Raw genomic sequence first — 13,588 nt, 5'->3', positions numbered from 1 at the left:
ATTTCACACTGAGCATCTCCAGGTAGAATTTAAATATAAAGGATCAGTCTCAAGATACCATGTTAAAATTAAGTCATTTTTTCCAAGGAATTTTAATGAAAAACTTCCTAGTGTATTATTCTGGGAAACCGTAGAACATGTAGAGTTCTGCTCCTCCTTTATACCAAAATACAGAATAGAAATAAAAATTCAAAGTGGATTTTGAAGCACTAGAAGTCTCGTGTGCCAAACTCAGCAGTGTGGTTGCAGGTGCCATGCACAAGAAGACCAAAAAAAACCACAACAAAATAACACCAAAAATGGGAAAAGAGGCAGAGCAATTTGCATTGAAGGCTGTCACTGCATCCTGTGCTCACCTCCTGGTTCTTAGTCTCTTTGGGATTGGAAATATTTAACTAAAATAAGTTACTGCATCTTGATGTTCTTTCTCACAAGTATTTGAAGATCACTTTCAGTGTGCTCAATTTTAATGTTGAGTGGGTTGTTTTTTTTCATGGCTTGAAAACAGGAATTGTTTTCCAGCTGACAGTTGGGTGTGGAGACCTTCAAATGGCAAACTCAGAGGAAATGAGAGTGGAGACAATTTCTCTGGACTGAAAGCTCTGCAAGAAAGACTCTTGTTTCTGTTTTATTCTTTTAAAACATGGTTTTGTTTTGTTTTTTCTGGTACAATTATTTGAGTAATATAGTTACTTAATAGATTTATATTTTATTTCAAAATTTAAGCTCATAAGCATTCTCTGTCTCTCATTTTAAAAATACAAATTTAAGAAAAATAATCAGTATCAACTGTTGGTTCAAGTTAATGTGATTCCTTTCCAGCATGATCTGATTTCAATAATTAATTTACATCAGGAGGGTATCTGTTCTGCATGAGAATTATCTGGACATATAAACCAGTGTGTTCCAAATCAGAAGCCTGCATTCCTGTACTCTGCCTCCTTTCTACGGCTACTTGGATATAAAGCTCTAGTTATAGCTGGTATTTCTCTCTTCCAACTTGTTCTACCACTTCTATTGCTCCCTCCTTAAACAAGCAGAGCAGATCAAACTTTCGGAATTATATGTTTTCTGTGGCAGTGGCTGCTTTTTTCCCCTCCAAACAAATGTCCCCTCTACAGCTTGAGTCTAATGACACAAGAGCTGAATAGCAGATCTGCACTAGAGCACCATTAGCAGCTGCACCATGGGGAACACACCATTATGAGCACTAAAACTCTCTCCGTGGTGTGAAATATCAGCCTAGAGCAAGTTACATCAACTTGTGGATTTACCTGGTGTACAGGAAGGGGATCAGAACCATTACAGGGCTTGTAAATCCCCTCCAGTGCCATGTTGCAAGGGGGTTATTGTCGACACCAGAAGCTTTCATCTCACTGGCCTGAAGTAAAGCCCAGCAGCACCTGTCCTGGGCTTTCCATTCATTGTCCATCCCTTTCTGTCTCCCAGCAGCAGAGGTGCAGAGCTGCCAGCCCCCACAGCCCTGCCTTCATTTCTAAATGGAGAACAAAGGACATTTTGAAAAGATGTACTGCAGCTGATTTCCAAGTCATTTGACTGTTGCTCAAAAACCATCCTCTCCTTATTCTATAAATAATGAGAGTAAAGAGCACATTATAAAATATCCGTGGTGCTTGGATGCCTTTCAGCTTCCATGCTGGGAAATAACAGGTTGAAATCCTAGGAAGGTCTTACAATTTTTCGCTGCAATATGAAAATGCCTTATAAATCTGGGGAAAAAGGGAGAGATTGCCTTGAGCAAACAGTAAATATCTGCTGCTGGAGATCATGACAAATTTGGGAGGGTTGGTTTTTTTTTGCATTAGCTCTGATTCAGTTTTTAAGTGAATCTAAAGTTCAAATTTTTGTGGAAATGTTTTCCATCAAGAAGTATTAGGTGACTTAGAGGTTGATCTTTCCTAAATTTCCTTTCAGATTTCATTTCTCCAGTTAGGTAGATAAATTTAAAAATGCCTTCCAATGCTGAAGCTATTAAAGCAGTAGCTGAGGGCTCTGACAATCTCAGATAATCTCTAATGACTCACTCTTGAACATCCTTTCTTTATACCCTGGGAACTGTGTCACCCTCAAAGCTTCTGGAGATTTTCCTTCCAGAAACAATTATAATCTTAAAATATGAATCCCACAAAGGAATCCCAAATGAAAACTCTTCTCTGTCCAAAGCAAACCCAGAGGATTACTGTTCCTCGTAGGTTTTCAGATGCCCAGTTACGAGCTCTCAATTCACCATTTCCAGCTCCATCATTGCAGTTCATCACAGCATGACTGGTTGGGGTGCAACAGGGTTTCACAGCATGAGGAGGAGACACTTCCTCTTCTGAGGCTCAGCAGAAGCTGATGGCTGAATGCCATTAACATAGAATAAAACCTTACACATCTTACAAATGTGACATGGGCAGTAAGCAGGTGCTCTACAAGAGGGAGGAGGTGCTCTCCTTCCTCATCCATTGGAGAATTCTACTCCCTTGCAGTGATTTCTGAACTGCTGCACCAAGCCCACTCTTGGACTTGATGAACTTGGGGGAACTCAGCCAGTCTGACCCTTGGGCCCCCAGTCAATGCCTTTGGCCTGCCCTGGGGGAAGGGCCCCCGTGCAGGTCGCTGGATCTTCTTGTCTCTCTGTCTTTGGGGATCAACAGCAACACAAGATGCGTTAACTCATTTTATACCTTCTTTTGACATTGTAAAAATAGAAGCTACATTAACATTTTAGTGAAGCTGAAGTTAAACTTGTCTTCTCTTTTACTTTGGTGGCTGTCATGACATAATACTCACAGTGATTCCATCTGACAACTACTGAACCATGAAACCAAGGGAAGTTTTTTGATAGATACCTTCCAGTGAGGGGCTGTATCAGATCACCTGTCTGCTGGGATCTATTGTCATCTGGCTTTTGCCCTCATAGTATTTGGCTGATGGTCCTGTAAGCACAAAGAATTGCTGCCCACTTAAAAATTTATAGTGATGGATTTGGATATTTGATCATCCCATTGCAGGGAAAGAGCTGCCTGGAAGCTGCGTGTCATTTGTGAATTGCTCTTCTCTCCTGTCATTTCTCTCTAGCTTTTATTCTTAGAAATCTCACTAAGTGCAACCTTTCTTTACAGCAAGTAGCTTCTTCCATGCTGAGTCTGACAAGTGGGTTTCATGTCTTATTTGTTTTATTTTTTGACATGTTTCAACAAGTCTGCTTTGACATAGTATTGCTTTCTAAATGGTAATTTGTAATTCTCTACAAATTACTATGTTTTATGTTGACAGTGCGAGAAGCAAAGAACCTAATTCCCATGGATCCAAATGGACTTTCAGATCCTTATGTTAAACTGAAGCTCATCCCTGATCCCAAGAATGAAAGTAAACAAAAAACAAAAACCATCCGTTCTACTCTGAATCCAGACTGGAACGAGTCGTTCACCTTGTGAGTTTTCACACCTTTTCATGTGGTATCTTTGTATGTATTGAATCATTTGGTTGGCACTGAAAACTCCTTTATTTCTCTCCTTTTCAGTAAATTAAAGCCCACGGACAAAGATCGACGATTATCTGTGGAGGTCTGGGACTGGGATAGAACTACCAGAAATGATTTCATGGGATCTCTTTCCTTTGGGGTGTCAGAGCTTATGAAAATGCCAGCCAGTGGATGGTAAGAGTTTCTGAAGAGAGAGAAGGAGAGGCTAGCTCACAAAAAAATTAAAACCAGTATTTTGTTTTAGTATAAATCTCCTTTTTTTGGAGCTTTTCACTGAATCTTGGGCTCTAAATTCACTGAAAATGCAACTGAACCTAGGAAAAGTAGGCTGGATATAACAAAGGGGGATAATAAAAGGAATGCTTTTCTTTTGTGGTGTTCATGCAACTTCTGCTGGAGCCAGGAGCTGCTTGCTGCAATCTCAATTCTGTGTACAGAGTCTTATGATACGAATTTTATTTTTATCTCAAATATGATAGATTCATTACTAAGTGTATCCAGTTATATATAGCTCTGCAAATTCAAAGTACATGGGAACTGATTTTATAAAACGCCATCTTATTGTCTCTCAAGCCAGGGGGAGAACTCATCACATCATCTCAAAAAGCACATTCCATCACAGACTTGTATAGAAGCACTGGAGCCAAAGGTTCTTCAGGGTTCATGTCTCCCATCATAGCACAGGATGGGTGGAAATAATTTCCTTGTCCTTTATACTGCCTTGGCAGATAGTTTGGGATTAAAGATCTCATTTTAGGTGAAACACATTCTGTTTCTGAGTTTGCTTTAGATCTTTGAAAGCAGTTCTTTACATACCCATGACATTGATACAAACCACACACAAACTACTAAGTCAATACAACTGTAGAGTCACCATTTTTTTCCTCAAACCTTCCACAGGTACAAGCTGCTGAATCAAGAAGAAGGTGAATATTATAATGTTCCAATTCCAGATGCTGATGAAGATGGAAACGCAGAGCTGCGGCAGAAGTTTGAGGTGAGATTCAAACACAAATGAGTGCAAGTGCAGGTTGCATACATTTTTCAATTTAATACCAAAGAAAACCCTCAAACCTGTACAAATATATATATGAAAGTGCTACTATTTCTGTTGCCTGTGACAGCAACATGAGTCTTGAGGTTTCTTGAAGATCAGACCAAATGGCTGCATTCAGCTGTGGTATCATTTTTCAGTTCAGCTTCTCTGCTATGACACTTCTAACTTGGTATTTTAAAATATTTTATGTCAAGTATATGTAACAATTTCAATGTATTTTAATACTTACAGCAAAATCTGAAAGCCAATATCACTAGTGTCTCCATTATTTGACAAATGAAATTCTGAGAAACAATATTATTTCAATACTTAGAATGTTTGACTTTTTTGAACCCTTTGTAGAGGGTTGTAGCCTGAAACTCTAGTGTCTTTAACATGGGCGTGGAAGTTTTTAAGGGTGAGAGGTATTGCTGGTGATGTTCAGAGAAGAAATGGTGAAGAAAAGGGATGCTTCCTGCAGTCTTCCTGCCTTCTGTGGTGCCCCCTGGAGTGGTGAGGGGTGGCAGGCATGGTCTGACTGTGCTGTGCAAAGGGCTGTTCCTCAGGGAGCAGACTGGGGCAGCAGCCCTGTCTCTTCTGGGAACTGCAGCTGATCTTGCAGCCAAATGCTTGCTGGCCACTAAACCCAGCCACAGGAGAGGTATGGTTTAGTCTGGGAGGTGTTTTGCTGTACTGGATTCAGCTCCTCTGCCTTGACCACTCTTCCCATCTGCACACACAATATTGAGCTGGGATTATTCCAACACACAGTTTTGTTTTCTTGTTTTTCAGGTTGAACGTTTACAAGTTTAACTCTTTATCCTGAAAGTAATTAATGTACCTGTTGTGCATAAACAAACACACCTGTTGCTTTCAACCTGAAATGGCAATTTTTTATGTTCACCATCAAGCAGAATTCTACATTGTTATTATAAAAGATGGGTTAACCCAAGAAATTGAGGAAAACCAGTACTTGGTCAAGTTTCAAGAAAGAAAAAGAAAATGTGCATCGATTTCTTCTGAACACATTTGGATCAGCTACCATACTTTTGTCTGCAGCATGAGCTGTGATTTTTGTTACACATTTGGGAAGCATTTGAACCTCCATTCCATTTTCCTTTCCTTATAATTGTGATCTGACCAGTGGGATTTTATATTGCTGCACTAGGTCATTTTCTATTCAGGATCATAGTTATTTTTTATCCTCTAGAAAGAATAGCTTCACAAGTAGTTGTTTTTACTCCTTACATCTCTCTGCACAAAATACAGAGCCTGAAATTTAATGGATATGAGTATGTTGGTGATATAGCTACAGAAATCTACCTAGCTTTTCTCAGGGCAGACACAGCACAATGACTAAAATTGTCTATTTAAAAATGTCAGGTATTATATGCTGCATTTTTGCATATTGAATTTGCAGTATCTCAGGATTTTTGTTAAGCCCACTGTAAATGTGTTGGTTGCAGAATGAACAGTCAGGGTTTGTCTGTGTCCTGCAATGAAGTGGACTGGAAATCCTGAGAGGCTGCATTGAGTGAAGCTTCTGGGCTGGGTTCCAAAAATGGCAGCTTCACAAGGGTCAGCTCTGCCTCAGAAACAGTCTGTCTCAAACTCTAATTAGTTCAGCTCCAGCCCAGGGTATTTGAGGCTTTCCCTGCTCTGGAGGTACCTTGTGGGTGCTCCTTTGGCATCAACTCTCTCAAACTTTACCTCTGTGAGAAGGGGCCGGGAAGCAGCACCCTCCAAGTAATGTTTCAAGGGGAATTACTGTGATGACACATAAAAAATAACAGCACAGATGTCTGAATGGTGGTATTTAGCTTATTAGCTATTCTGATCTGGCACGTAAGTGGTGCTGACACTGGTAATCTTTTTATGTTATTTTTCTTCTCATTTAGATCTTGGCTGACATACTCATTTTATTTTAGGTGCCCTATACTAAGAAGCAAGTAGATAGCACTGAGAAGTAGGCTGCTATTTGTGATTTAATGACATCATCTAAATAATATTTCCACTGTTCTGAAATCAGCTTTGAAACCTTACAGGGAGAAGATGCAAATCTTGACTGCCATTTTGCTAGGGGAGTGTGTTTGTCAGGAAGGTTAAAAATGTAGATAGACTGAGAGGTCCTACTGGGCATCTCCTCATTTATCAGCTTATAGAAAATAGTAACTTCAGAGTACTTGCTAATCAAGTCTACATTTGTGGTAGTGGGTTTACTTACAAGCTACAGTGACTTAATTTTGCTTACAAGATTACAACAATTTCTTCTAAAGTATTACATTACTAATATCAAATGCTTAAGATGAATGATGGTGGTAATCAGAGGAAAGAGTGATTACAAAGCAAGCCATGCAACAATAGAGAAACATCAGGATGAGAGTTTCTTAGTTGCTTAATGTTAAGAAAGAATAAGACTATTCTCAGGGCATAAAAGACCAAAGAAGCAATAAGTTTGGAATTTCCAAAACCAGTTTCTTGTCTTAAAAAGTAAATAAATATTAAGACATTTCTGTCATTATTAATCACACAAATCTCACCAGTTTGATGCTTTACTTTCTGGACCTTCTAACATAGATTCTTTAAGTCATTTATTCAATGTAAATCTACAATAAAATAAATATAGAACAATAAAAATAATAAATAAATAATCGATTCAGACATTCTCTTCACTTATATTTGCAACTGAACAGTAAAAACTATTTGTCATGAGAAGAAGTTTCCCTGTGGCCCATTCTGCCAGGTCTAACCCAACAGAAAATTTAACACCTGACTTGTGCCCAGGAGTTTTAAGTCCTGTGCAACAAATGGGACCAAATTGAAAAAGAGAGGGAAGAGTTGGGGAGGTGGCTCCATGGACGGAATCATGCGGTGACCTTGCTAAGTAGTTTTAGGCATTGCTACAAGGAGTTTTCTTTCTATATACTGCCCGTGTGTGATCTATATGAGGTTGTACAGCATATAGAAATGGAGGTGGATTATGCAGTGGTGCAGTGCAGGATTTTCTATACCATAAGTTTTAATCCATTTACATGTTTTCTGGATCTCATCTATCACTAAAATCTCCGAATCAATTATCTGCTCATTTAGCAGTGTGAGCAAATGCATCTTCTGTGATTTATAGATGATACATCATTTTTTAATATTTAGAGATAAAAATATACTTCTGTAGGAAGTGGAGGCAGGATAAAATCTGTCATTGTTTTTCATTTGGTTTTAGCCTTTGGTAGTGAAATTTCTCCCCGGAATAGCATTATTTATGGCCATCTCAAAATGAAGCTTCCTTCTCAACAGGCATATTCAGAATAATTGTAGCTGCTCCATAATTGTCCGTGCTGAGGTTGCCATGGGAACTCCCAACAGTCCCAGGTGGCTCCATGGACCCAAACTGCAAGTCTTTTAACTGCAAAATCTGCTATTTGTTACATAGTTATTTTCCTGTTATATTATTGTGTTAGTCAAAGAAAAAAAGCATAATATTGAAATAATGCAACCTTATTGTATTTTTAATACCTGGTTATGATTTGATTCCTTCGCCGTCTAGGGCATTGTTCTGGTTTTTATTTGGGGAAAAGAAATGTGCAAATTCTGAAACTTCTGTTGTAGGAAGAGATTTCAGTTTTCTCAAGCCCTGTTTCCTGCTGCTCGGGAAAGCACTTCTTGATGCCTAAATATCACCTCAGAGTAATAATGGAATAATACCAGTTTAAAAGTAAGCTGGCTAATTATTCTGTCTGTTCCCTTCCTTCCACATCACCATCACAGAAAATGTTAATAAAAATAAAGCAGCTCTTCTGGTCCATATCAGTGACTTTTTTTTAATTAAAAAAGGACAGGGTAGCTATAATCCTTACGTGTGGATACATTTGCCAAGTAAAAGGTATATTAAGTTATGGGAGCAATCTGAGCCTCTGCAGTTAGTGTTGGTAGTTGAAGTGATCTCAGTAATTGTTATGAAGGGAATAGGTTACTGCTCATTTTCATTTTAAGGCATTACCTTCATTTTAATCTTCATTTTAAGGCATCTGTGGGGAAGAGATGTAACTGTCCTCCCGATACATACTGTGAAGACGTCAGACATTTTCTTTTGTTCTAATTATTTCCTTTAGTCTAACTCTCTGTGTGAACTTTCAGTAAAACAAAATCATTCCTTTCTGAGAGCAGGCTCTGACTGCTGTCCCCACCACGGGGATCCATGCAGGACCATCCTGGTGGACCTTGGGAGGTGCTTCCTTGGGGACATACATCCACATCCACTGTTGTGGCCACTGACATTGAAGTGTGTTTATCATAGAGATTTCAGCTGAGACATCAGGTGTGAGTGGCTTTTCCTGGCTGCTGCTTTTGTATCATGCCATTGAATTTAGCGAATAACCTTAAAATCATTCCACAATAAAATGAACATCCCTAAAACCATGTGGAGTGAGGAAGGCCAGGCAGTGTACCCCGGGCAAGTGGCCATGCTGGCTGTATCCTGTATTTCCAGGCTCCCCTTTCTGGGATTGATCCAGGTACAAGGTAAGCAATGCAGGAGCAGCTCTTACTTATTGTTGTCTGCCTGTCTGATGGGCTGTTTCTGCTGCCAGGAGGTGAGGTGACCCATCCCTGCTGTGCTGCCCAAGGACTGTAGCTGGTGGGTCCAGCCCCAGTGCCAGGACATGAGCTGCTGCTTCAGCAGCCACACACCTCCTGTCCTCTGGCAGCCTGAGCAGATCCAAACATAAGGAAGGAGGACCCAGAGTTCAGAGCAGGGTAAATATTGTAGCTGGAGATGGGGAGTGCACAGGCAGTGGTGATATTTTGGTGACATCTCGGTGCTTCAAAACGTAACTATTGTTACGATCCTAAAGAAAGTGTGTTTTAAAATGCCTTAACCATTTAAAATATAAGAACAGGGACAATGTGGTGCTTGGCCAACAGGCTTGGCTGTAAATACCTGGAACCTCTCCAGTGACATAGGAGCTATAGATATTTCTGCTTCTGGTCTGTTACTAAACTCCTCCAGTTCTCAGGACAGCATTTAGTTTGACCAAACTTGTGTTAATCCTTGTGCACGCATGAGCTGATGAACCAGTAGGTATCTCTGTTGCGTCCAGAGCTAGCATTGATTTATTGCAGGTACAGCAGTTCTACGTCAAAAGGACATTTTCTTTCCTTAAATCAATGGCCAGGACATCCTAGTGCAGTTTGAATTCTGAGCTGGAGGCTGGTAAATATTCTGCAGCTGCACAGCCAGGGCCTTAGCAGAAGACTCCAGCTACTGTTTCAGTAGCTTCTGAAGAACCCAATGAATTTTCAAATGAAATACGATATTTTCATTTTAAAAAACCCTGTGATTTTGTTGATTTGTGAGCTGAGTTCTTTCGGCCTCTGTGTAAAGTCCTGTAAGGACTGTGAAGAAGATATTTAAGTCTTTGAAGGATGGTGCTTTCTGTCCCAGAGCTGTTATGCTGCAGTTACTTAGCTCTTTATTTATTTATTTTTTTTTTAGAAATAAGTAAAAGACACGATCTCTTCCATATCTGTAATGAGTATGTGCTCCCATTTTGAAGCAATAACTGTAATTTCAGGCAGTTCAGCAGAAGGTGGCATGGAAAAGAGAAACAACAGTGCTGACTCTTCAAATGGTAAAGGAAAAGATTAGATTTACTTTTCAGGAAACAGACATTAAGCTACACTGAAATCATGACCAGCCAGAATATCACTGGTACATCAATCTGCACTCGTTCTGTATATAGAGATATAAAAAGAAAAGCCGTTTTTTTTTGGTCATGGCACTTGTTCCTATTTTTAAATTGTGCATATTTAATCATTAAGGAATAGTTTGCAGCATTATAGAGATGCTGTGAGATGTCTCCATCTGTTCTATACTAGAGTTTGGCGTGGGGAATTCCCATATGTAGTTATCTGCAGGTTTCCCATCCACTCACCATATCTGAAACTAGAGAACTTGAAACTTACCCAGCTGACACATCTCAGTTGGTATCAGCTCATGAGTTCTGTGAGGCTTTTCCCAGTCTGGGTGTTGTGATTTATGGTGAAGAATGTACATAGAAAATCATGGCGGTAACTGAGATTTCTTTATCCCGTGTATGAAGTTTAAATGCTTGTCTCAAAACAAGGCAGAAAACCAAACCCTTTGGTGCTGAGAGCCCAGACCACGCACATCTAGACATAGCTGTGGCTTTGTGCTCTGCAGTGGTTTGGTGCATCACACGGAGCGTGTGTAGGTACAGGCTGAGGTGGAAGAGCAGCTGCTTCACTGGCCATGCTGCACTGTGCTCCTTCCTGCCAGGGTGACTAACACCACCGTTTCTTTTTTTGTGCCTTTTCTGTGCATAACAGATGTGTCCCTTCCTGTAGTCATGCTGCTGTGTCTCTGTTTACTTCTGCTACTAATTGTTGTTGCTTTGTTTTGCCAGCCCTTTACTAACGAGGCAGTTTCTCCCTTTCCTGTCTCTTCCAGGACTGTCATGTAAATATCCACTTCTTCAAGGTAGTTTTCTCCTTGGTGTTCTCCTACATCTTTCTCTTCACATAACCCTCTCTACCAATGTTTGAAGTTTATTAAATCCAATTTCATTCTCACCGTGTTTTAAGGATGCACTTGTTTTTTTCCCCAATTTAGGGTTTTCTAATGGATTAAAAAAACCCTGCAGCCTGGATCTTGCATAATTTATCACACAGTAATCCCCAGATTAGAAGTTTATTTCAAAAAAAGGGGTCATCAAAACTCAGGAGATGCAGGGTGCCTTTTGTATTGAAGGAGCTGGTTAAAGGAATGCCACCTTCTTGTGGAAAATGGTGCATCTTTAATCTGAAAGACACTCATGGAACTTTAAATTCCACAGATCAAATAACGCTCATATTCACTGTATAGTTAAATAGATACATGTACATAACATCGCATGCATGTGTTATGATATACTATACTACATGTTTTGCTGGGGTATCCTATATCATAAGAGATATCACCCATATGCACAGATGCTGATACCTGAAATACCAGTTCACCTGTTTACTTCCCATTTTACTTCTTTCACTGATCACCACCCCACTGAATTATTGCCATAAAAGCTACATGTCAGCATTGAGAACATACATGTGTGGACTTTGAATTTGCATGTATCTCTAACAAATTATCTTGCTTTGTTAGGGCAAAGGTTACTGACACAAGTCACAGTTTCTGCCTCATACATTGGTTAAGTTACCATTTCAGTTGAAAATTGAAGCTCCTGTGCTATGCACTTTTTAAATAATCTACCTACATTTCTTGAAGCATTATCATCTTGCAATAGCAGATGTGCAGTTTAAATTGATCTTTAGCTGTTTAAATGTGATAGCTCAAAGCTTAAAATACTTACTTTAAAAATAAAATTTTTATTTTTGAAGAGTTGTTTATATTATGAATGCATGTTTTTACCAGATGTTTTAATACTGAGCAGGAAAACAAAGAATAAGAGCATTTTTTCATTTCCAAATATTTCCTAATGTAATAACCATTTGTCGTGCAGTCAGTAACTTATTTTTTCTCAACCTGGGTTTTTTATCTGATATCTGTTGTACAGAAGAGGAGTTCCCTTCTATGTTACTTACACCTCTTATTATTTGAAAATAACATCACATGTTGCTTTCATTGGTGAAACTTGTTTAATGCAGAGGAGTTGCAAGTTCTTTGTTGAAATGCATTTTAAGCCAGAGCAAAAGCTACCCTGAAAAAATGCACCTGGGATAAATAGGAAGTCATGTCTAACATTGTACCAACCTGGTCTGGTGGGAGGTGTCCCTGCCCATGCAGGGGGGTTGGATCTAGATGATCTTTAAGGTCCCTTCCAACCCAAACCAGTGTGTGGTTCTGTGATTGTGTTATCACCTCATTGTAAAATCCAGACCCTGAAGTGCACTGACATCAGCTTATAAAAATCCTTAGTTCATTTGTGTTTTCATTATAGGAAGGCACCTAAAAAAAGGGCTGAGCAGTTTTCCTGCAGCTGCTTCTTCAGAAGCAAAATTCACACTCAGTCCTTGTGATTGAGAACCACCAATTCCAGCTAAGAAACTTATCAGGCTGCTGTGATGTGAAGAGACTCAGTAATTCTGTTTTTTCATGGGGGGGAAAAAAAAAAAAAAGCTTCCTTGTTTATTGTCAGTGTGTTTTCTCTGAATTATTACAAATCCCCTTTCTGCTGACAGTGACTTAGCATCCCCACCTGGAGCTCAGCAGCATCACTTGCCTCCTGCAAGCTCCTCAGCACTGACGTTAGCACGGCTCTGGAATAACGTGGGGGGTAATCAGTTTAGGGGGGACTGCTGTGGAGGTCATGGGCCTGAGTTTACAAGATTGGAATTGAAAGAAAACAGTAGGAGCAGCTGGAGAAGGAAGGCTGTGTTCCTGAGGGGAATGGAGCACTTCTGAGCTAGAAGCCAGTAAAATGTGCAGAACTGATTTTATAATATCAGAGCAGCTTTGAGAAGGCTGGAAGGAAGGTCAGACAGCACAGGGGCTTGTTTATGAAATAAATTATCAGCTCCTGGGAAGGATCACACATTTATACTGCTTTTGTTCGGCCAGCAAAGTGTATATTTAAGTCAATTATTCTCAAAACATCATGCAGAAAACACCTTCGACTTTGTGTGTGTGTGTGTGTGTGTGTTAAAGAATTCCATGGCAAGTTAGGACTTGGATACAGAATCCCAGGGTTTGAAAATCAGTCCCAGTGTGCAGCTTTTCATGGCTGTTTTGTTTGATCACAGGGATTTGTGCTAAATCAAGTAGAACTGAAGCCTTTAGAGGTTATTTTAGAACAGAATTTTATTCTTTTCCTGTCATATTGTAATGAGTTTTATGCTGAAAAGCAATTTCTGCTCTCTAGGTTTTTTTCCTATTGAAAATTAGCAGTAATTTGCATAATTAAAAATGAAGGAACATACATAAAAACAAATTCTTTTTTTGATGTCTATGCATTGGCTGCTCTAGCCTTCTGTTTGTTGTTTGGGGTTTTTATTACTGCTATCACAGGATATTTCTGTAAAATTCTTGAATATTATTCCTAGGCAGCCTC

The 13,588-nt window shown here is 39.5% G+C and overlaps 1 protein-coding gene across 2 annotated transcripts in view; it reads left to right on the top strand.

Annotated features, from left to right (window-relative positions):
* The window catches only part of PRKCA (protein kinase C alpha), a 137,260-nt gene that overhangs the window by 93,048 nt on the left and 30,624 nt on the right, over nt 1–13,588 (top strand). For both annotated transcript variants that reach the window (XM_051635262.1, XM_051635263.1), the window contains exons 6-8: nt 3,283–3,439; nt 3,530–3,664; nt 4,391–4,487. In XM_051635262.1, the coding sequence (XP_051491222.1) occupies nt 3,283–3,439; nt 3,530–3,664; nt 4,391–4,487 (389 nt within the window). The remainder of the gene's footprint in view (nt 1–3,282; nt 3,440–3,529; nt 3,665–4,390; nt 4,488–13,588) is intronic.

Source organism: Apus apus, chromosome 17 (assembly GCF_020740795.1).
Source record: "Apus apus isolate bApuApu2 chromosome 17, bApuApu2.pri.cur, whole genome shotgun sequence".
In the NCBI taxonomy this organism is placed as follows: Eukaryota; Metazoa; Chordata; class Aves; order Apodiformes; family Apodidae; genus Apus; species Apus apus.
Note: the sequence above shows the minus strand (reverse complement) of the source record. Positions and strands in the feature narration are given on the sequence as shown.